Raw genomic sequence first — 22,616 nt, 5'->3', positions numbered from 1 at the left:
CTTCTTTTCAAATCTCGCTTATTAATCATTATACATAGGCCTCTACATGGTAGACACATTTAGAAACAACAAGAAGTCTCTCCAAATATGAATGGTTATTCAGCCTACAAGCGATGTCAGAATTTTTTTAACACGTAGTTAAAAGTTTAACTTTGCTAGACAAATGAAATCTAAGATTAATATAAACATAAGAAAGTATATATGCTTGAAATGAGACAAATTTAGCTTTACCACTTAAAGGTTTTAAGCTAAGTGGATTCCGCTTCTACAATGATTAATGTTTGTCATTTTGGTTTCTGTTTACAATGAGTTTCACATACATACTAATTAAACTACTAAGTACTAGCCATTATAAAACATGCTGAAAAACGAGTCACATATGGTTCATCGTACCATAACACCTTTGGATTCCCACTACTAAAGAGATTCAACTATGGGTGGTCACTATCTATTTTATCTATAAAGTGTGAAATCCTATTTTTCATTCAAATCTTAATAATTATAACAAAAGTACCATTACGAGAGGATTGGTTTTAGTTTGGTAAGTTTTTTTTGAACCAACCAAAATTGAATACAATGTACTTCAGTGATAAAACCAAATATTAACCCGAAAGAAAAACTGAAACAAAGTGAGATTGTTTTGAGTTTGACACTACTCTCAATTATTAAACCGAACCAAACCAAATCCGAGCCGAAATTCGAATTTAACCCAAAAGTTCATCCCAAATGGTGGTGGAGTCATGAAACGTGAATTGAAAGATGAATAATAGATGAATTATTTACTATATATACAACCATAGAGGCTTCTATGCCACCACACACTTCTCACTTAAGAAAATGAATAACTCTTTACAAAGTTCTAAACTTGTGCTTCTATTGGCTATTGCTTTGGTCCTATTTCTTAACACGGAGCTGGATTTTCTTACAGCTGCTGGAGCCTTAGACAGTGATAGCAAAGTATTCAACTAAAAATACCTTTCTCTATTTGCAAAAATCTCTAAGAGTTAACGGATTTTAAATTTTGTTGGTACTCTTGTTTCGCGGATTTTATAGGTTTATATAGTGTATCTTGGCGAAAGAGAACACGATGATCCTGAACTTGTCACAGCTTCTCATCACCAGATGCTTGAATCACTTCTTCAAAGGTATTATACTTGAATCATCTTTTAAAAATTTCTACTAATAATGATATTGGACAATTACCTATTGAATTTGTTTATATGTACAGTAACTATTCATTAAACTTGTCATATATACATGTTTAATGTTTATTAGTTAAAACATTTATTCAGGCATCTGTTAGGTTGATAATAATATATTACATACGTTTCTTGTCACACAAGAAACTCATTAGCCCATACTCTGTTTTTCTTCACAGAATTGAAACCCTCCTCTGTTTTAAACTTTGTTTGTTATGAATTATGAGCTCATATTTCACTTTTACATATCATGTTATATACAGCAAAGAAGACGCACAAAACTCCCTGATCTACAGCTACCAACATGGATTCTCTGGTTTCGCGGCGCTTCTTACATCATCACAAGCTAAGAAAATTTCAGGTACTCAACAAAACTCAAACTCACATTTAAGGAATATTCGTATCTTTGACTCTGAAAACAAAGTTTCTAAACCAGAATCTTGTAAATAAACACAGAGCATCCAGAAGTTATCCATGTTATACCAAACCGGATTCGGAAACTTAAAACCACAAGAGCTTGGGATCACCTTGGCCTCTCTCCAATTCCAACTTCTTTTTCTTCATTATCATCTGTAAAAGGTCTTCTTCATGACACCAACTTGGGCAGTGAAGCTATCATCGGTGTCATTGATTCCGGTATCTAACTCTCTCCTTCTCTAACTCTAACTCCCTCCCTCTTTCCTTGGCTCACATCATGTATGTATGTATATGCAGGGATATGGCCAGAGTCAAAGGCAGTCAACGATCAAGGCCTTGGACCAATACCTAAGCGTTGGAGAGGAAAATGTGAACCTGGAGAACAGTTTAACGCCACAATACATTGCAACAACAAGCTAATAGGAGCTAGGTACTATCTAAACGGTGTAGTCGCCGCAATTGGAGGAAAATTCAACAGAACAATCATCCAAGATTTCCAATCCACCAGAGATGCAAACGGTCACGGTACACATACAGCCACAATAGCTGGTGGCTCATTTGTCCCCAACGTGAGCTACTTTGGTTTAGCCCAAGGTACTGATATATATATATATATATATATTATTTCACCACAGAAGTTAGCTTAAGAGTCAAGGTACTAGTTTTATAAGACAATAGTTTGTTTCCTTTTTAACCGATGTGTGATTCTTATCAGGTCTTGTCCGAGGTGGTGCTCCTCGAGCCCGAATAGCCTCGTACAAGGCGTGTTGGAACGTAATGAGAGATGAAGGAGGAGGAACTGATGGAAGATGCACATCTGCTGATATGTGGAAGGCTTTTGATGATGCTATACATGATGGGGTTGATGTTTTGTCGGTTTCTATCGGGGGAGGTATTCCCGAGGATTCGGAAGTCGATAAGCTCGATTATATCGCGGCTTTTCACGCGGTGGCTAAAGGGATTACGGTTGTGGCTGCTGCGGGTAACGAAGGGCCTGGTGCTCACACTGTTGACAATGTTGCTCCTTGGCTTTTGACTGTTGCTGCAACTACTCTTGACCGGTCTTTTCCTACAAAGATCACACTTGGGAATAATCAAACCCTCTTCGTACGTTTTACTAGTTAGAGAAAACAGTTCAAAGTTTGGAGTTCTTTTTTGAGTAACTTGTTGTTCTTTTGTTCGTTCGTTTTTAGGCTGAATCTCTGTTCACTGGACCGGAGATTTCAACCGGTTTAGCTTTCTTGGACTCAGACAGTGATGACACTGTTGATGTGAAGGGGAAAACAGTTCTTGTTTTCGATAGTGCAACTCCAATTGCAGGGAAAGGTGTAGCAGCAGTGATCCTAGCCCAAAAGCCTGATGATCTTCTTTCTCGATGCAATGGTGTACCATGCATTTTTCCAGATTACGAGTTTGGAACTGAGATTTTAAAATACATACGTACCACCAGGTCTCTATCTTGAAACAAAAACACTCTCTTAACTACACAAGTGCATGTATATATATACATCATTGATCGTCGTGCCAACAGATCTCCCACGGTGAGAATTACTGCAGCTACTACACTAACTGGTCAGCCTGCAACAACTAAGGTTGCTGCATTCTCATGTAGAGGGCCTAATTCGGTTTCACCAGCCATTCTCAAGGTTATTAAGCCATTGCGTCTCTTATCAATGTTTACTTCAAAAGGTTTAACGTTTCTGAGTAAACTTTGCTAAATATGTGGTCATGTTTTACTCTGTAGCCTGATATAGCAGCTCCGGGTGTGAGCATACTCGCGGCAATAAGTCCGCTTAATCCAGAAGAACAGAACGGATTTGGACTTCTTTCAGGGACATCAATGTCAACTCCTGTTGTTTCTGGAATAATAGCTCTCCTAAAATCTCTTCACCCTAAGTGGTCTCCTGCTGCAGTGAGATCAGCTTTGGTCACAACAGGTTCCTGCTTCTTCTTATTCTTCTTTTCCATAAACAAACCGTTACAGACTATCATCTGTTTCTTTTGTAGCTTGGAGGACAAGTCCATCTGGAGAACCAATCTTTGCTGAAGGATCAAACAAGAAGCTTGCAGATCCATTTGACTATGGAGGAGGACTTGTAAACCCTGAAAAAGCTGCTAAACCAGGACTTGTCTACGATATGGGGATTGTGGATTACATCAAGTATATGTGTTCTGCGGGTTACAACGACTCTTCAATCTCTCGTGTGCTCGGTAAAAAGACTAATTGCCCAATTCCTAAGCCATCAATGCTTGATATCAACTTACCTTCAATCACAATTCCAAATCTTGAGAAAGAAGTCACACTCACAAGAACTGTAACCAATGTTGGACCCATCAAGTCAGTCTATAGAGCTGTGATCGAGTCTCCTCTCGGTATAACTCTCACCGTGAACCCAACCACACTCGTGTTTAAGTCTGCAGCTAAGAGAGTACTCACTTTCTCGGTTAAGGCTAAAACAAGTCACAAAGTCAACACTGGCTACTTCTTTGGAAGCTTAACATGGAGTGATGGTGTTCATGATGTTATAATCCCTGTCTCTGTTAAGACAACGATTTCGATGTAATAAAAAGAGCCATATGATGCTCATTGTGTTTGTTCTTATGTAATTTGTTGCAAATCTAAGTCTAAAATGTCAAATCAAGATTCAAGATCATCATAATAAAAGATCAAATCACAAATACCTTAGAATCTCTTATAAAAGATCATGATCATAACCTATAGCTGTAACATTACATACAAATATATAATCATCATATTGACTATATATTATAAAGATGTGATATTTTAGTGTACACATAAATGCAAAAAATGGAACTGGTTTGCTCTCCTGTGATCCTATATATATTAAAGTTCAGAATATAATCTGTTTTACTAAAATGAGTAATTCAGACAATCATGATCTACCAACTTATACAGATACCTAATCTACTCTATTAGTTAGAAATGATTGATATCCTCTTATACTCAGCTGAAATTAAAGTAGGTACACTATTAGTATATCTATAATAAGAAAGACATCAATAATAAGAAAGACGACAATTGTAAGAGTTAAAACTGAGCCCTCTTGAGATCCATGGCGGGAAATAACGTTACACAAGAGATAAAACCGGTATGATTCAGAATTACCATACCGATATTGAGCCGAATAAACCAATAATTGAATTCGAATCTTACGCAATAGTTCACTCCCTAAAGACACACTATGTATATAATAAAGCTTCTCTTCGACAGAATCACACACACTTCTCACTGCATAAAATGGAGAACTCTTTCCTAAGTTCCAAACTTGTGTTTCTATTGGCAATTGCTTTGGTCCTATTTCTGAACACAGAGCTGAGTTTTCTTACAGCTGAAGGAGCCTCAGATAGTAACAGCAAGGTATGTAAATGTAACTAAATTAAAACGGTGTTCTATTTTGCGAAAAATCGCTAAGAATTTACTGATATTTCTAACTTTTTCGGTGGTTTTTTGGCGGATTTATAAGGTTTATATAGTGTATCTTGGCCAAAGGGAACACGATGATCCTGAACTTCTCACCGCTTCTCATCATCAAATGCTTGAATCACTTCTTCAAAGGTACTTTACTTTAATCATCCTTAAAAGAAGGCCAAAATTTCTTCTATAGAGACTAATCTCTATATTGGACATTAACCTATTGAACTTGTTTATATATACTGTGACGGTTCATTAAACTTTCCATATATTAAATTCAATCTCCATTATATATTCAGACATATGATTAGTTCATAATTATATAACAAATACGTTTCTTGTCACCCAAGAAAACCTCTCCATACTCTGTTTTTAACAGAACTTGAGCCCTCCTCTGTTTCTTTTCCTTTGTTTGGTACGAGCTCTTCTCATACTTGTGTCTCTAATAATATATACAGCAAAGAAGACGCACATAACTCCATGATCTACAGCTACCAGCATGGATTCTCTGGTTTCGCGGCGCTTCTTACATCTTCACAAGCAAAGAAAATCTCAGGTACGCAAACAAAACTAAAACTCACATGTAAGGTCTTCGAGCATTGAAGATTTTTTGGTTCCTAATCCAGAATCTTGTATATAAACACAGAACATCCAGAAGTAATCCATGTTATACCAAACCGGATTCTGAAACTGAAAACCACAAGAATTTGGGATCATCTTGGCCTCTCTCCAATTCCAACTTCTTTTTCTTCATCATCATCTGCAAAAGCGAAAGGTCTACTTCATAACACCAGCATGGGCAGTGAAGCTATCATCGGCGTCGTTGATTCAGGTCTCTCTCTCTCTCTCTCTCTCTAAATCTAACTCTCTCTCTCTCTCTAAATCTAACTCTCTCGCTCTCTCTCCTTGGCGCACATCATGTATGTATGTATATGCAGGGATATGGCCAGAGTCAAAGGTCTTCAACGATCAAGGTCTTGGACCAATACCTAAGCGTTGGAGAGGAAAATGTAGATCAGGAGAAAAGTTTAACGCCACAATGCATTGCAACAAAAAGCTTATAGGAGCTAAGTACTATCAAAGCGGTCTACTCGCCATGAATGGAGGAAAATTTAACAGAATAATCATCCGTGATTTCAAATCCAACAGAGATGCAACCGGTCACGGCACGCATACAGCCACAATAGCCGGTGGCTCATTTGTTCCCAACGCAAGCTTTTATGGTCTAGCACGAGGTAGTGATATAGCAAAAACCTTATGGATTTTATTCACTAAAAAGGTTAACTTAAGAGTCAAGGTACCGGTTTTATAAGACATTATTTATTTTTCTTAACGGATGTGGGATTCTTATCAGGTACGGTCCGAGGTGGAGCCCCTCGGGCCCGCATAGCCTCGTACAAGGCATGTTGGAATGTAGTGGGATGGGGCGGTATATGCTCATCTGCTGATATGTGGAAGGCTTATGATGATGCTATACATGATCAGGTAGATGTTTTGTCGGTTTCTATTGGGGCGAGTATTCCCGAGGATTCCGAGAGGGTCGACTTTATCGCGGCTTTTCATGCGGTGGCTAAAGGGATTACAGTTGTAGCTGCGGCGGGAAATGATGGGTCTGGTGCTCAGACTATTTGCAATGTTGCTCCATGGCTCTTGACTGTTGCTGCAACTACTCTTGACCGGTCTTTTCCTACAAAGATCACACTTGGGAATAACCAAACTTTCTTCGTACGTTTGATACCAAAAATAACTTTGAGAAAATAGTTCAAAGTTCGACCTTATTGTTTTTGCTACCAAAAGCTCAAATTAACTTGTTGTTTTTTGTTGGTATCTAATTTGGCTGAATCTTTGTTCACTGGACCGGAAATTTCAACGGGTTTAGCTTTCTTGGATGATGATGTTGATGTGAAGGGGAAAACAATTCTTGAATTCGATAGTACTCATCCTTCTTCAATTGCAGGGAGAGGTGTAGTAGCAGTCATCTTAGCCAAAAAGCCTGATGATCGTCCTGCCCCAGACAATTCTTACATTTTCACAGATTATGAGATTGGAACTCACATTTTACAATACATACGTACTACCAGGTCTCTCTATCTTGATGCCAAAACACTCTGTTACATACTTATATAAGTTCATATACATTTCTGGAATATATACATTATTGATCCGTCAAACCAACAGATCTCCCACTGTGAGAATTAGTGCGGCCACAACACTAACCGGCCAGCCTGCAACGCCTAAGGTTGCTGCATTCTCATCTAGAGGGCCTAACTCGGTTTCACCAGCCATTCTCAAGGTTATAAAGCCTCTTATCTATATTTACTTTAAAAGTTGAATCCTTTTTGTGTAAACTTGTTAGAGTATGCACATAGTTGGTACTCATAGAGTATCATCAACAATTTTTTATTATTAATTTTAATGCTTGTTTATTGTTTGAGATTTTTTATGATACTCATAATAATCTCTTTCCAGTGGTAAGACCAGTATTGGTATCATCAAAAAACAAAATTTATTTGTAAAATCGAAATTACATGCTAGCATCGGCTACTGGAGCGATAGTCGAGAGCAAATAATTTTTTTTTCTCTCATTTTCCACAAAAACGCGTTTTTTCGACTAATTACAAGCCGCCACGTCATTAGAGACTGGTATCAGAAATTATCACTCCAGTGATACTTCTCAAGTCCAAATCAGTTGCTTTGTCTATTAATTTAATATTTTTAGGCTTATGATACCCACAAAAAATCTCCTATGTACATGGTCTTATATATCTGGTCATGTTTTTACTTTGTAGCCTGATATAGCAGCACCGGGTGTTAGCATACTCGCGGCAGTGAGTCCGCTTGATCCTGGTGCGTTCAACGGATTTAAACTTCATTCAGGGACATCGATGTCGACTCCTGTTGTTTCTGGAATCATAGTTCTCCTAAAATCTCTACACCCTAAGTGGTCTCCTGCTGCAATGAGATCAGCTTTGGTCACAACAGGTTCTTGCTTCTTCTTATTCTTCTTTTTCATAAACAAACCATCACGAACCAATCGATCTGTTTCTTTTGTAGCTTGGAGAACAAGTCCATCTGGAGAACCCATTTTTGCTCAAGGATCAAACAAGAAGCTTGCAGATCCATTTGACTATGGAGGAGGACTTGTAAACCCTGAAAAAGCTGCTAAACCAGGACTTGTCTACGATATGGGGATCAAAGATTACATCAATTATATGTGTTCTGCGGGTTACAACGACTCCTCAATCTCTCGTGTGCTCGGTAAAAAGACTAAATGCCCAATTCCTAAGCCATCAATGCTTGATATCAACTTACCTTCAATCACAATTCCAAATCTTGAGAAAGAAGTCACACTCACAAGAACTGTAACCAATGTTGGACCCATCAAGTCAGTCTATAGAGCCGTGATCGAGTCTCCTCTGGGTATAACTCTCACCGTGAACCCGACCATACTCGTGTTTAAGTCTGCAGCAAAGAGAGTACTCACTTTCTCGGTTAAGGCTAAAACGAGTCATAAAGTCAACAGTGGCTACTTCTTTGGAAGCTTAACATGGACTGATGGTGTTCATGATGTTACAATCCCTGTCTCAGTGAAGACAACGATTTCGATGTAATAAAAAGAGCCATATATATGATGCTCATTGTGTTTGTTCTTATGTAACTACTCTTGCAACTCTAAGTTCAAAGTGTCAAATCAAGATTCAAGATCATCATCATAATAAAATATCAAATCACAAACTTAGAATCTCTTACACAAACATACAAATAGAGATAACAGTAATCTTTCCTCATCTATTCATCACAACCATATATTATCCATATAATAAAAACTACTAAAACCGAATCGAGACAAAAGGATCCTCATGATCTCATAATCTATAGCTATAACATAACATAGCAAATATATAATCATCATAATGACTATATATTATTAAGATCAAGAATCAAGATGTGATCTTAATTATATCTTAACAATAAGCAATACACTCCTTCTTACAATCCATAGTGAAAGTCTTAAAAGGCTTAACAATGATTAATGTTTGCCATTTTAATCTCCCTTGACCGAGTTTTTTCATGTTGAGTCTATATACTTTAATAACTAATTTATAGCCAAATTAACATAATGTGGCGAATCATGTAATGTACGTGAAAACGTAATTCTGTTTTAAGCAAAATTTGCACATATACATTACGATTGTTTGATTTATCATATAATTTTTGATTCTGTATTTTGTTAAATAGTTAGTTATATATTAAGCAAAGATTGCACACATTACGATTCTTTGATTGCCATATAATTAGTTTCATCGTACTACCTTTGGAATATTCCACTATCTATCAAAGAGATTCAACTATCCGTGGTCACCATTTTATAATCTATAAAGTATAAAGTGTGTAAAAAAAACAAATTCAAAACGATATACACATTAAAAAAAAATCCGGAATTGGTTTGCTGTCCTGTGATCCTATATTTCGGTGTAGAGTCTTCTATATTTCAAAAGTTCAGAATATAATCATTCTATACTAAATTGAGTAATTCAGTCAATCATGATCTACCAACTTCTTAATTACAGTTACCTAACCTACTCATTTAGTTAGAAATTATTGATATCCTCTTATAGTCTTATACTCATTTGAATTATAATTAGGTAATATATATAATTAGGTACACTATTCGTATATCTATAATAAGAAAGACGACAATTGTAAGAGTTAAAACTGAGCCAAAAAGTTATGGTGGGAATATCAGTAACGCTACACGAGAGATAAAACCGGTCTGATTCGGAATTACCATAATAAGTTGAATAAACCAATAATTGAATCCGAACCAAATTCGAATCTAACCCCAAATTTTATTGCTTAAGACGAATTATTTACTATTTATATGTATATAAAAAAGCTTCTATACCACACAGTCACACATGCACACACTTCTCACTTCAGACAATGGAGAACTGTTTATCCACACTTGTGTTTCTATTGTCGATTGCTTTGGTCCTATTTCCTAAGACAGGGGTGAGTTTTCTTGCAGCTGAAGGAGCCTCAGACAGTGACAGCAAAGTATGTAATTAGAGAAAAGAAGGTATCTATTTGCGAAAATCGCTAAGAGTTTACTGATATTTCTAAACTTTTCCGGTGTTTTTTTTGGCCAATTTATTAGGTTTATATAGTGTATCTTGGGGAAAGGGAACACGATGATCCAGAACTTTTCACAGCTTCTCATCATCAAATGCTTGAATCACTTCTTCAAAGGTACTTTACTTTAATCATCTTCCAAGATAAAATCTCTATATTAAACATTAACCTATTAAACTTTTCATATATATAATTTATCTCCATTATGTATTCAAGACATCTGCTAGAATTGATAATAATATATTACATACGTTTTCTTGGGTGCCAAGAAAACTGCCGTCGCCATACTCTGTTTCTTCACGGAACTTGGACCTTCCTCTGTTTTTATCTTTTGTTTTGTTAGGAGCACTTCTCTTACTTGTGTCTCTAATGATATATACAGCAAAGACGACGCACATAACTCGCTGATCTACAGCTACCAATATGGATTCTCTGGTTTCGCGGCGCTTCTTACATCTTCACAAGCAAAGAAAATCTCAGGTACTCAACAAAACTCAAACTCACATTTAAGAAAGTTTCATATCTTTGAGCATTGAAGATTTTTGTACATAAACACAGAGCATCCAGAAGTAATCCATGTTATCCCGAACCGGATTCTGAAACTGAAAACCACAAGAACTTGGGATCATCTTGGCCTCTCTCCAAATCCAACTTCTTTTTCTTCATCATCATCTGCAAAAGGTCTACTTCATGAAACCAACATGGGCAGTGAAGCTATCATCGGCGTCGTTGATACCGGTCTTTCTCTCGCTCTCTAAATATAACTCTATCTCTATCTTTCTCCTTGATTCACATCATGTATGTATGTATATCTATGCAGGAATATGGCCGGAGTCAAAGGTCTTCAACGATCATGGTCTTGGACCAATACCTCAGCGTTGGAGAGGAAAATGTGAATCAGGAGAACAGTTTAACGCCAAAATACATTGCAACAACAAGCTAATAGGAGCAAAGTACTATCTAAGCGGTCTACTCGCCGAGACTGGAGGGAAATTCAACAGAACAATCATCCAAGATTTCAAATCCAACAGAGATGCAATTGGTCACGGCACGCATACAGCCACAATAGCCGGTGGCTCATTCGTTCCCAACGTGAGCTTCTATGGCCTAGCCCGAGGTACTGATATAGCAAAAACTTTTGGATTTCATTCACTAAAAAAGTTAACTTAAGAGTCAAGGTACCGGTTTTATAAGAAAATATTCGTAACGGATGTGGGATCTTGTCAGGTACGGTCCGAGGTGGAGCCCCTCGGGCCCGAATAGCCTCATACAAGGTATGTTGGAATGTAGTGGGATACGATGGTATATGCACAGTTGCTGATATGTGGAAGGCTTTTGATGATGCTATACATGATCAAGTAGATGTTTTGTCGGTTTCTATTGGGGCGGGAATTCCCGAGAATTCCGAGGTCGATTCGGTCGACTTTATCGCGGCTTTTCATGCGGTGGCCAAAGGGATTACAGTTGTGGCTGCGGGGGGTAATGATGGGCCTGGTGCTCAGAATATTACCAATGCTGCTCCTTGGCTCTTGACTGTTGCTGCTACTACTCTTGACCGGTCTTTTCCTACAAAGATCACACTTGGGAATAACCAAACCCTCTTCGTACGTTTTACACCCAAAAAACTCAAATTAGTTAAATAGTTGAACGTTTGGAGTTATTTTTTTAACTTGTTGTTTTTTTTTGGTATCTAATTAGGCTGAATCTCTGTTCACTGGACCGGAGATTTCAACCAGTTTAGCATTCTTGGATTCAGATCATAATGTTGATGTGAAGGGGAAAACAATTCTTGAATTCGATAGTACTCATCCTTCTTCAATTGCAGGGAGAGGTGTAGTAGCAGTCATCTTAGCCAAAAAGCCTGATGATCTTCTTGCTCGATACAACTCTATACCGTACATTTTCACAGATTATGAGATTGGAACTCACATTTTACAATACATACGTACTACCAGGTCTCTCTATCTTGATGCCAAAACACTCTGTTACATAAGTCCATTTACATTTCTTAAATATATACATTATTGATCCGTCAAACCTACAGATCTCCCACTGTGAGAATTAGTGCTGCTACGACCCTAAACGGTCAGCCTGCAATGACTAAGGTTGCTGAATTCTCATCTAGAGGGCCTAATTCTGTTTCACCAGCCATTCTCAAGGTTATAAATCCATTGTGTCTCTTATCTATGTTTACTTCAAAGTGTGGTTAAACGTTTTTGAGTAATTATGTGGTCAAGCTTTATTCTGTAGCCTGATATAGCAGCTCCGGGTGTTAGCATACTCGCGGCAGTGAGTCCGCTTGATCCTGATGCGTTCAACGGATTTGGACTTTATTCAGGGACATCGATGTCGACTCCTGTTGTTTCTGGAATCATTGCTCTCCTAAAATCACTACACCCTAACTGGTCTCCTGCTGCAATGAGATCAGCTTTGGTCACAACAGGTTCTTGCTTCTTCTTCTTTTCTTCTTTTTCAAGAACAAACCGACTAATCGATTTCCTTTGTAGCTTGGAGGACAAGTCCATCCGGAGAACCCATTTTTGCTCAAGGATCAAACAAGAAGCTTGCAGATCCATTTGACTATGGAGGAGGACTTGTAAACCCTGATAAAGCTGCTCAACCTGGTCTTGTCTACGATATGGGGATCAAAGATTACATCAATTATATGTGTTCCGCGGGTTACATCGACTCTTCAATCTCTCGTGTGCTTGGTAAAAAGACTAAATGCACAATTCCCAAGCCATCAATTCTTGATATCAACTTACCTTCAATCACAATTCCAAATCTTGAGAAAGAAGTCACACTTACAAGAACTGTAACCAATGTTGGACCCATCAAGTCAGTTTATAAAGCTGTAATCGAGTCTCCTCTCGGTATAACTCTCACCGTGAACCCAACCACTCTGGTGTTTAACTCTGCAGCAAAGAGAGTACTCACTTTCTCGGTTAAGGCTAAAACGAGTCATAAAGTCAACAGTGGCTATTTCTTTGGAAGCTTAACATGGACTGATGGTGTTCATGATGTTATAATACCTGTCTCTGTTAAGACAACGATTTCGATGTAATAAAAAGAGCCATATGATGCTCATGGTATTGGTTCTTATTATGTAATTTGTTGCAAATCTAAGTTTAAAAGTGTCAAATCAAGATTCAAGATCATCATAAAACAGATCAAATCACAATTAACTTAGAATCTCTTACACAAACATACAATAGAGAAAACAGTAAAGTTCCCTCATTTATTCATCACAACCATATATTATGCATATAAAACTGCTACAAATCGAATCAAGACAAAAGGATCCTCATGATCTCATAATCTATAGGCTATAACATAGAAAATACATAACCATCATAATGACTATATATTATAAAGATGATGTGATCTTTATTATATCTTAACAATAAGCGATACACTTCTTCTTACAATCCATAGTACATCCTCCACCGCCACCTCCACCGCCGTATCCTTTCCCGGAGCGGCTAAAAGATTTGAAACACTTAGCAGGACACCTAAGCTTCTTGCCGTTACAAGGTCCTTTCTCTTTGCAAGTAACCGTTGGTCTCACCACACCTCCTTTCCCAAACCCTCCGCTAGGACCACCAAACCCTCCACCGTATCCACCACCAACTCCAGTCCCCGGAAACCCGTTTCCAAACCCGGGTATAAATCCGGATCCGGGTACACCACCGAATCCTAAACCATCGTTCCCGCTCTTTTGACGAGCTGATTCAGTTGCAGAGACGAGGATGATGATAAGAAGAGAAGCCAAAAGGATAGATTTTGTGAACATTTTTGGTAATGTAGATATTTAGTGGGTTTGGTTGAGGAGATTAAATAAAAAGCTGGATGATATATAAAGATAGAGAAGAGCATTAAATTGGAAGGTATGAAAATACAGTTAAGACAATGATTCGTGGACTTTAGTGTGTAATACAATCACTTTAATGCCCGTACTACTACTCTACTTTGCAAAGAAGACTCTTGTGTCTTTCTCTATAGTCTCTATTACTTGCGTAACTAGTTGAGAGACTGTTCAAATATTTTTATTTAGCAGCACTTGGCGTTGGCGACATTTAATTTAAGCATGTGTTATTCAAAGAGCGACAGATAGTTTAAATTAAGATTTGATAGTGGAGGACTTTTGACAGATGTGTTCATGATAAAAAAAATAAAGGATTAATTACCTAAAGTTTGGATGAAATCCACAATTGGTATTCTCTGTAACCATCTGCCAAAAATTCAAAAATTTGTGTGTTAATAATAGTGTCTATTTATAAACACAACAAATTTCTAAGCAACTGTTTTATTACTCGCACAAAAAAAGAAACTTGTGGTGTTCATAATTTAATCTGTTCTATAAGGCCCACTCATTATTTCAATCCAACCATATCATTTAAGACTTTCAAGTCTTAAATCAAAATCTATGCAGGTTTGATTTAAAAGGATAAACTGGTTAACAAAATGTAAGTTTCGTCCAAGGTTTCATTAAATTTAGGGTTGATTTCCATTAAATTGGTTTCGTTGACAAGTTGGTTCTTCACCCACACACAGCTCTTGTTAGCTCTCTCGAGGACCCACCATTAGTTTGTATTTTATATGAAACTGTAATGTAAATTATTTATGCATATTTGGTTGGGTAAGAGTCCATGTTTTGTTTGCTATTTATACGACCTAATTATTGAAATTCATTGACAAATTCGGCCAAGTAGACTACTAGTTAGTTTTTCTCACCTGTGAAATATGAATTTTGTTTTTATGTATTGTGTGAGACTGTGAGCTGTGTTTGTTTATATTGGTCCAGTACATATATCAACTTTTGTATGGATATATACACATTCTTTTTAACCACTAAAGCTTAAAACAGTAAAGGATGATGAGCAAGTAATATCTGAAAGAATGGGAATTCAATGAGATTATTAATGGTGATTTTATTTCATCTATCCTTCGACATTATTACAAGGTTTTTAGTCGTCAAACCGGTTCAAAATTGACAAAAATCGGTTCAAGTTTAATTCTCTGCTCTCCTGAGACTGCTTAAACTTTTGAGTGGTCCTTGCTGCTCAGACCATGGAGGTCGTTTGTTGTTTTCCTGAAATATAACACAGTTTATTATAAATGATTCATCAGATGATTACTTACTCGGATCTCAAAATGTATCAACTCTTCCAAGTATGATTTGGACATGGAGCACAAAACCATCTGTGAATACATACACTGATATCTGTGACAGAATTGCAGGAGGAACATCTAACAGCTGGAGCTCCATAAGGATACATCAGTAGCAGTTTGCAATTGTTGCAATTCACCTGACCAACCTGGTTAGCTGCAAACAAAGAACGACAAGTCCAGAACCGATAAGAGAAGAAGGCTATTTCATCAATAATGAGGCCAAGTGATTCACAAGCTAAGAAGAACAATCTTGGTCTTAAGATCACACAATTTCCCCAAGAGTAGTAAGAGTAAAGGATAAAGACCACATAAATGGTCTACAAAGGAGACATTATGATGGAGTAGAGACCAAAAGGCTCACAAAAGCTTAAGAGAAGAATCCTAACCAAAGATCATTCTTGTGTCAGTTAAGAACTAAACTCATTTGGTCTCAGGAAGCTTACATTTTGAGATTCTCAAAAGAACATAGATATATCATTCACACATGCTAAGTAAAACTAGACTGAGAGAGCATTCCAAGATTGTTCCATTAAGAGTTTCAAGTGACTGAGATTATCAACAAAAGCTTTTCAAGTAATGAATAAGAGATAAAAAAGCCATGGAAGAACGAACCTTCAAGAACGAGATTAACAGTCTGACAAGAGGAGCACTTAACATGTTTGGATCCTCTTAGATAAGAAAGCAAACGCCTGCAAGATCCACATACCATTTGGGCCTTTTCTGCAACAACCCCAAAAACAAAGAAGATTTGCAGAAAAAAAACACTAATCAATTCTCGGAATCGAAAATGGGTTATCTCTAAAAGTCTACAAACTCCACTAAAAATCTCTAATTTGATCAGACTGTAGCAAGAAATGGAAGCAAATCGATAAACCCTAAAATAGACAAGACTACAAGAATACCGGGAATTTCTACGGTGGTGGGATTGGGGTTTACGGCGGCGGTGATGGTGACGATTGGAGGAGGAAGAACTGCAGATTCCCATCCCGGAGGCGGACCTTCCTCTTCCTCCTCTTCTTCTTCACGGTGCTTTTGTTCTTCCTTCTGCGTTTGTTGTTGTATCTCTTCCATCACGCCTTCCGTCTCGGCTCCGGCGAAGATGTCCAAAGTTAACTCTCAGATTATTATTACTTTTACCTTTTTAACTTTCCAGTAACGTTGACAAATAGTTGACTTTCTTAATAAATGTAAGGTAAAATTCAATACAAGAACAAACAAAAAAGATTTAGAAAGAAAATCAAAACAAATGATAGTAGATAAATTCGTTATTGCATCGGTGAATCAATGAACAATGTTCACATGACTCTCTTATCAATCAGATGGTAGTAACAACAGCATGCACTACAGCTAAATATTCTAGCTCATCCTTGGCTTTATATACATCGTCAAACCATTCTAGTATCCCCCAAATCTCTCCATCCTTGCGTTTTTCAATCGTAATTTCCGCACACCAAATTTTTCTCACGTTACCCCACTCCTTAGCACTCCACGTACACCACCACCATTTTTCCACCATAATATGCCAATTTAACATTACCATAAACTTTAGGCAATCTTTCCAACCCCTTCATAGTTGTCCATGATCCTTTTTCCGAGTCATACCAATCGATCATACCGTTACCACTTCTATTGCAACAGTAGAACACGTTCTTTATCACACAAAAAAATGATGAGCAACGCCATCCATTATTCATCGCTAAGTCTGCCGCTATCCATCTACCTTTATGCAGCTTGTAAGTCACATTATGAAAATACGACCTTACATAGACAGTTCCTTCATACACTATGCTCTCACACTTATAGCCTGTGCATATCTTCTCCTCACTCGGGAATTGCAAAAACTCCCAAGTTTGGGTTTTCGTATCAAAAACCTCCATCCATTTCGTTGAATCGAGAGTTCCGCGGCCTCCTGTTACATATATTTTCCCATCAAGGACGCAAGTAGATTGGAACACACGGGAAACCTGCATGCTAGGGGCCTCACACCATGTGTGAGTACGACAATCCATGACCATGACGCTAGACGAAGGTTTAGTTCTATTATTACTGAATCCCCCAATAGCGTAGATATTAGGACCAACAGCCACTACACTATCCGACCATGATGCAGATTTAGGATATGAAATTGGGATTAAAATCTTTTTTGAGCTATTTGGTTTGCGGCAAAGAGTGAACCAAATTAATTGTGGGTTAGAAGCGTCATATGTAATCTGCGTTAAGCACACGTACAAACAACTCTCGGTGCGGCCTAAGAGAGTTTGGGTCTGGTAAAGCTCCGTTGAAGTAAGGATAGAGCGGAATCTCTTGGATACTAAAGAGAGAGTTGGATAGTACTATCTTGAGATGCGGGCCAAATTAAACAGTTTAAAACCAAATCATCAGGAAGCATAAGAAAATTCATCCGTCTTCTTTTAAAAGGTGGCTCTTCTCCGTTCATTGCTGTGGAAGTGCACCCGAGAGCGCTAGCTGTGTCGGCTTTGCTTTTTTTTTCTCTCTCTCTTTTAGGGTTTAAGTAGCTTTTCACGTAAGAAACTCTTTTTTGTGTGTTTTGCGCTTAGGCTTTTTATGTCTCACTTGAAATCTTTATATAGCGAATTATCATTCCTAATCTAATGAGGAAATCTAACTTCTTTTTCTATTTTACTCCTTTATGTTAACTTACCTTTTTCATAAGATAAGAAGAAGGATACTAATTAACAAAACTGAAAACAAACAAAAAAAATGCAAAGTGTTATCCGTTAGTGTGGTTTGTTATTGGAAGTTTGAACCATGTCCCAAAATAACAAATTTTTGCATGAAGATTTTGGAGGTTCACTCATTAGTCATGACTCAACCATTCACAGTGTTATAAAAAACACTTAAAAGGAGTTGTTACGTGGGTTCTCAAGGATCTTTTTCTTAGATTCATAATCCTGCGAGCTTCGGTTTTGCAGAAAAGATACGATTAAGAGTAGCTGCCAAGCGAATCCCACCTTGTGCAAGTCTCTTCTCTACAACGGGTAACCGAGAAAGGAAATACTCATCTGCAGAGAAAGCAGAAGATCAAGTCATGTCCATGATTAAAGAAAACAAAAAGCCACGATCTGGTTTCATAGAGTAAGTATACCTCCTAAAGTAGTCCCCGGAGTAGCGTTCCTGTAAGCATACTTGCAGGCGAGATCAATGCTTTCAGAAGCATACCTTTAACACATCAAAGAACAAAGAGAATCAACAATGATATGGTAACGAAAACTAAGTTTTCTCTGCTATTAAGCAACTTAACAGATATATAGATGCTTGCTTACAGATTTGGACAGGCCTTTTGGTGAAAGTGACATGACTTCCACGACGGAACATCATTCGACCAGCCGTTCTATATTAAGACAGACGTAACAACAAACACTCAATGTAAGTTGTGTTTATCTTGGATACGGCTATAACTTGCTGAAGCTGATTAGAGAAGGCAAGATTGTACCTTGAGTTTGGCTTGAAGAGCTTGAATCATGTGTGGAAGGCTTGAATTGTAGTATGTTTCTAGAGCAGAGTCAATTATCATGTTGTCCCAGACCTTCAAGTTAAGATCGTTCCACTTCCGTGTCAGGAAAGATACTTTTTAGCATCAATATGACTAAAAAACAAAGCACTTACATGGTGCAAATTTGATTTGTTATGGTACCAGTTGACTATTATTGTGTTACCACCTAGATCTCCAAGAAAACCAGTATGCAAGGGCTGCGAAAATCATAATCCACATAAAGATTAGCCATACTCTTGTGTTGCTACTATACACTAATCAAACCTCCAGAGTCCAGAGTAGATAGAGTAGTAGCCTCAAATGCATATAACTCTGACAGCATTTGTTTGTAATATTATGATTCGACTGAATTTGCAAAAAGGACTAACCTGATGAACATCTCCCATATAATGTGACAAGAACAAGAGAGCCTCTGTCAAGTTGTCTGCCAAGAACAGAAAGAAAAAGACTTCTAAGTCACACTATTATGATCGATGTACTCACACAGAAATCAGTAAACTGAAACATTAAAAGAAGTATCAGATTCACTTAAAATCTAACTCACAGTGGACTATATTCTGTGAGTTTTCAGAAGCAGACATTAACTGGTTTGTGTAATTGAAGATCGCTCCTGTCACACACCAGTCCTTATGCTTATGAGTGTCATGGCAGTCCCCTTCACAAAACACAAAAGGACATAGAGTTGAACTTAGAAAATACATAGCCAATGGAAGCAGAAACAGAACAGAAACATGTATGAAGCTGGAGGAAAAGATAACCCACGGCAATACTCGTAGTTGCACCTGTATTCAGGTGTGTTAACATAGTGCAAAGTGCTAGTCCATTGCCATTGCGAGAGTTTTTTAATTTCATCAGGCCATGAGCAAAAATCTGCTAGTCCACCACCATCAACTGATTCAGGCAGAAGTTTCTTCACTGCAGCAATAGTATCATCCTCAAAGAATCCCTGAGGATTTGGAAATTGAAATCATCTTATCAACAAAGCTAATACCTTTTCAGTCTAAAGCATGATCCAATCTCAAAGAAATTCGATGAAACGCCGATTAAACCACATTTATCTCCATCCTAACTAATAAAGAAAGCTCCTAGATGCATTTTTGTTTTCACAGTTCTCTAAAGCTAAATCAATCTTCAAGTATCTTACAACACTTTCACAGAGTTCATCTTAGAGTGTAACATCTCAGAAACTAATCAAGAAAAGTCACCTCAGCTAATTTGCAAACAGTGTAGTGACCATCCTTCCCCCAACAGAGAGCTCCATGGACAAGGTGTGTAAGCACGAGTACACTCACAATCCACAATCTCATTCTGAAACACAGAGCTTTCAATTTCTTAATAAATCACATAATTTACAGATCAAATCTCTAGCAGAACAAAGAGAACAACACGATTCAAGCAAAAAAAAAAAAAAAAAAAGAGTCAAACGAATTACCTCAAAGAAAAGCTTTGATCTTTAGCTCTTTGCCAAAGCTTCTTTTGATTTTTCTATTTCTCTAATCTATCCATTGACCATTTGGGGTGATGATATTCTTCAATTTATGTTGTTGTTTATTGCCCATCCACAGACCCACGTTTGATTTGTTTAATCAAAATATATAAACTGACAGTTGTGCCACTAGTCACTTGCCAATTAAGCATTCCAAAGCTCCTTCCTTTACATTAGTATCAAGTGAGACTAGCACAAGCTTTTAAGTCCAGATAAAAAGCCCCATGGAAGGGAAGCTTTCAAGAACGAGATTTAACCGTAAAACCCAATTTCGATTTCCGCTAATAATTTGGATCCAAAAATCTAGACAAAATCTGATAAAATTAGACAAAGAAATGGATAAAACCCCAAAACCCATAATCGTCGTTGTTCTTGTTTGCTTCAATATCACTCTTTCCCCTCCAACGAGTTAGTTAGAGTGACGTGGCAGCTGAACTAGATTTGGAGTAACGGGATAGATTACCCATAAAGCCCAATAATGATCATTACGTGAGACATAACTTGCTTAGATAACCTCATTTTATGGGCTTAGATGGGGTCTCTAGTGTTAGTCATAAGCTCTTAAATACCATTTCTAGTTATATATCAATCTTTAGCTTGGAATTGGATCGTTGTCCTATAGTAAAAAAACTTTTACTATTTTATGTTAGCAATCCCACTTAACATTCAATATGTTTAAAATGAAAGAGTTTACCAAAAGGAAAGAAAAAAAGGTTGGTAATGAATTTATCTAATCGGATACGATATTTCATAATCTAATGATGGGATCTATCAATAAATAGAATCAAAGTTAACTTTAACGCTTTTGTTACCTGTTTTCTTTCTTTAGCAATTAATATTAAACGAGTTTTAGTAATATAAATATGTTTCCAGTTATATACCAAACTTTATGTAATATTCATAAGCTTGCCAAAATTTACAAGAGTTTTTGGAACGCGCACAAAATTCTCATATATTTCTTACCCAAAAATAAATTTTTTTTTTTTTTTTACTTGTTTATAATCCTATATGAACATTGCTCATCTTCCCCATTTGATGGTAATTTTTCTATTCCTATATGTAATTAAATCCTAACTAATGAAATTGAAAACATAATTTGAAGATAATCAATCCTAATATCTCCCGTCTTAGATCTATTTAAATGGTCTTATTTAATTTCCTATATTTTGGCCTAATTATTTATTTGATATAGTGAATTTATGGAAGCTTCATGTTGATGGAATAAAACCGGCTTATCCCAATTAATCGATCGGGAGCTATAACACAAATCGAAACTCTAGTAGCTATAAAGAGTGTGTAATAGCTTTGGATCACATGTATTACTATTTATTTACTAGCTCGTGCAACAATTGGCTTTGGGAAAAAATTTATTTACTAGTACTCCCCCTTCACAATGTGATGAGTCTCCAAATGATATATTCTCAACCCAAAGGACAATCTGAAATTTTCAATATATATTCCATTTTATCCGCAACATTTGAAATTTGTGGCAATGTTTTTAAAAAGACTATTTATAAAGAATCTTTCTAAATTGTTTCTACGACAATCGATAACACCTTTTGTTGATCAACCCCACACAAGACTATGATTCCAATCCTAAGAAACATACGACACGTGGATTTTTATGTCACACTAGTACGATGCGTCGATGCCTTCAGAGTACGAATATTATTCACATAAAATTCTTATTCGAATTTGATAATATAAGGTCAGCCAATCTTTTAAAGTAATTATATTCTTCAATATACGGTTGTGGTCAAAATTCCATTTTATTTTGTAGCTTGCATGCACTACTAGTTTAAAACCATGCATGGATTTATTGCATATAATAACATTATATGAATTTTCAATTAAATTAATCCACACATTTCCCATTTCAATATGCCTATAAATACCTTCATCACGAGTATGACAAGATCACAAGACAAGAAAAGAAAGGTAGAGAAAACATGATAATGATGATTACGATGATGAGAGTCTCTAGTTGTATCAGAGGGTCTTGCATGGAAGAATAGAGAATGAGGTTGAGCCAAGGATGACTTGCCGGGTTTTTTTACCAATGAATCTAATTAACTGATTCTGGTGTCCGGCAAGTTGACCTTGGCTCTGTTTCCTTCTCTTCTTTTGGATGTCAGACTCCAAGATATCTATCATCATGAATCGTGATCAAACTTTGTAATTTCATTGAAATGTGTTTTTCTTGATGCGAATTTTTTGGCTTACGGTTTTTCGATTTGAATGATCAGATTTTTGTTTTTGCAC

The 22,616-nt window shown here is 37.0% G+C and overlaps 6 protein-coding genes, 1 non-coding gene and 1 pseudogene across 10 annotated transcripts; 4 read left to right on the top strand and 4 right to left on the bottom strand.

Annotated features, from left to right (window-relative positions):
• The first annotated feature begins 754 nt into the window (after positions 1-754).
• Positions 755-4,332, top strand: AT4G21650 (Subtilase family protein). The gene is made up of 10 exons (NM_118285.3): positions 755-957; positions 1,054-1,145; positions 1,463-1,560; positions 1,656-1,835; positions 1,914-2,210; positions 2,332-2,723; positions 2,810-3,066; positions 3,148-3,262; positions 3,361-3,553; positions 3,624-4,332. The coding sequence occupies exons 1-10, from the start codon at positions 838-840 to the stop codon at positions 4,178-4,180; spliced, it is 2,301 nt and encodes a 766-aa protein (NP_567633.2). The 5' UTR covers positions 755-837; the 3' UTR covers positions 4,181-4,332.
• Positions 4,333-4,875: 543 nt separating this feature from the next.
• Positions 4,876-8,660, top strand: AT4G21640 (Subtilase family protein; the record flags this gene model as incomplete). The annotated part of the gene is made up of 10 exons (NM_118284.2): positions 4,876-4,995; positions 5,102-5,193; positions 5,508-5,605; positions 5,696-5,881; positions 5,988-6,284; positions 6,404-6,774; positions 6,958-7,130; positions 7,228-7,342; positions 7,839-8,031; positions 8,104-8,660. 10 exons carry the CDS (start codon positions 4,876-4,878, stop codon positions 8,658-8,660), a joined length of 2,202 nt encoding a protein of 733 aa, NP_193895.2.
• A 1,295-nt stretch (positions 8,661-9,955) lies between these two features.
• Positions 9,956-13,246, top strand: AT4G21630 (Subtilase family protein; the record flags this gene model as incomplete). Its single annotated transcript, NM_001341507.1, has 10 exons — positions 9,956-10,107; positions 10,208-10,299; positions 10,565-10,662; positions 10,741-10,920; positions 11,003-11,299; positions 11,410-11,786; positions 11,881-12,137; positions 12,227-12,341; positions 12,433-12,625; positions 12,690-13,246. The coding sequence occupies exons 1-10, from the start codon at positions 9,994-9,996 to the stop codon at positions 13,244-13,246; spliced, it is 2,280 nt and encodes a 759-aa protein (NP_001320025.1). The 5' UTR covers positions 9,956-9,993.
• A 31-nt stretch (positions 13,247-13,277) lies between these two features.
• Positions 13,278-14,230, bottom strand: AT4G21620 (glycine-rich protein). 2 transcript variants are annotated; one of them, NM_001203859.1, is made up of 2 exons: positions 13,870-14,012; positions 13,327-13,770 (listed from the first exon to the last, which is right to left on the bottom strand). In NM_001203859.1, exons 1-2 carry the CDS (start codon positions 13,973-13,975, stop codon positions 13,580-13,582), a joined length of 297 nt encoding a protein of 98 aa, NP_001190788.1. In that variant the 5' UTR covers positions 13,976-14,012; the 3' UTR covers positions 13,327-13,579. The 2 variants fall into 2 exon arrangements, with proteins under 2 accessions (NP_193893.1, NP_001190788.1); NM_118282.5 differs by having other exon boundaries at positions 13,278-14,230.
• Positions 14,231-15,070: 840 nt separating this feature from the next.
• Positions 15,071-16,518, bottom strand: LOL2 (lsd one like 2; the record flags this gene model as incomplete). 2 transcript variants are annotated; one of them, NM_118281.4, is made up of 4 exons in its annotated part: positions 15,071-15,274; positions 15,399-15,508; positions 15,967-16,074; positions 16,257-16,518. In NM_118281.4, 4 exons carry the CDS (start codon positions 16,423-16,425, stop codon positions 15,194-15,196), a joined length of 468 nt encoding a protein of 155 aa, NP_193892.1. In that variant the 3' UTR covers positions 15,071-15,193. The 2 variants fall into 2 exon arrangements, with proteins under 2 accessions (NP_193892.1, NP_001329633.1); NM_001341506.1 differs by having other exon boundaries at positions 15,083-15,508; positions 16,257-16,425.
• A 154-nt stretch (positions 16,519-16,672) lies between these two features.
• Positions 16,673-17,848, bottom strand: AT4G21605 (annotated as a pseudogene). The gene has a single exon.
• Positions 17,849-17,958: 110 nt separating this feature from the next.
• Positions 17,959-20,513, bottom strand: ENDO5 (endonuclease 5). Its single transcript, NM_118280.2, has 10 exons — positions 20,301-20,513; positions 20,074-20,176; positions 19,631-19,814; positions 19,413-19,523; positions 19,237-19,292; positions 18,982-19,065; positions 18,809-18,901; positions 18,639-18,706; positions 18,461-18,534; positions 17,959-18,377 (listed from the first exon to the last, which is right to left on the bottom strand). Exons 2-10 carry the CDS (start codon positions 20,173-20,175, stop codon positions 18,259-18,261), a joined length of 891 nt encoding a protein of 296 aa, NP_567631.1. The 5' UTR covers position 20,176; positions 20,301-20,513; the 3' UTR covers positions 17,959-18,258.
• Positions 20,514-22,236: 1,723 nt separating this feature from the next.
• MIR169g lies at positions 22,237-22,615 on the top strand. The gene has a single exon (NR_142342.1). It is a non-coding gene; the product is annotated as a microRNA ath-MIR169g precursor (primary transcript).
• Position 22,616: the final 1 nt, after the last annotated feature.

The sequence above is a fragment of the Arabidopsis thaliana genome, chromosome 4 (assembly GCF_000001735.4).
Source record: "Arabidopsis thaliana chromosome 4, partial sequence".
In the NCBI taxonomy this organism is placed as follows: Eukaryota; Viridiplantae; Streptophyta; class Magnoliopsida; order Brassicales; family Brassicaceae; genus Arabidopsis; species Arabidopsis thaliana.
This window is presented reverse-complemented; position numbering and strand designations above follow the sequence as displayed.

Bases quoted from the DNA above. Each gene is read 5' to 3' on its own strand.
- AT4G21650 (NM_118285.3), top strand. From the start codon at position 838: ATGAATAACTCTTTACAAAGTTCTAAACTTGTGCTTCTATTGGCTATT. The intron at 2,724-2,809 runs GTACGTTTTACT...GTTCGTTTTTAG, and splicing joins GGAATAATCAAACCCTCTTC to GCTGAATCTCTGTTCACTGG. The intron at 3,263-3,360 runs GTTATTAAGCCA...TTTACTCTGTAG, and splicing joins TTTCACCAGCCATTCTCAAG to CCTGATATAGCAGCTCCGGG.
- AT4G21620 (NM_118282.5), bottom strand. From the start codon at position 13,975: ATGTTCACAAAATCTATCCTTTTGGCTTCTCTTCTTATCATCATCCTC.
- ENDO5 (NM_118280.2), bottom strand. From the start codon at position 20,175: ATGAGATTGTGGATTGTGAGTGTACTCGTGCTTACACACCTTGTCCAT. The intron at 18,707-18,808 runs GTACAATCTTGC...GTCTTAATATAG, and splicing joins CTCTTCAAGCCAAACTCAAG to AACGGCTGGTCGAATGATGT. The intron at 18,378-18,460 runs GTATACTTACTC...CTTTCTCTGCAG, and splicing joins TCCGGGGACTACTTTAGGAG to ATGAGTATTTCCTTTCTCGG.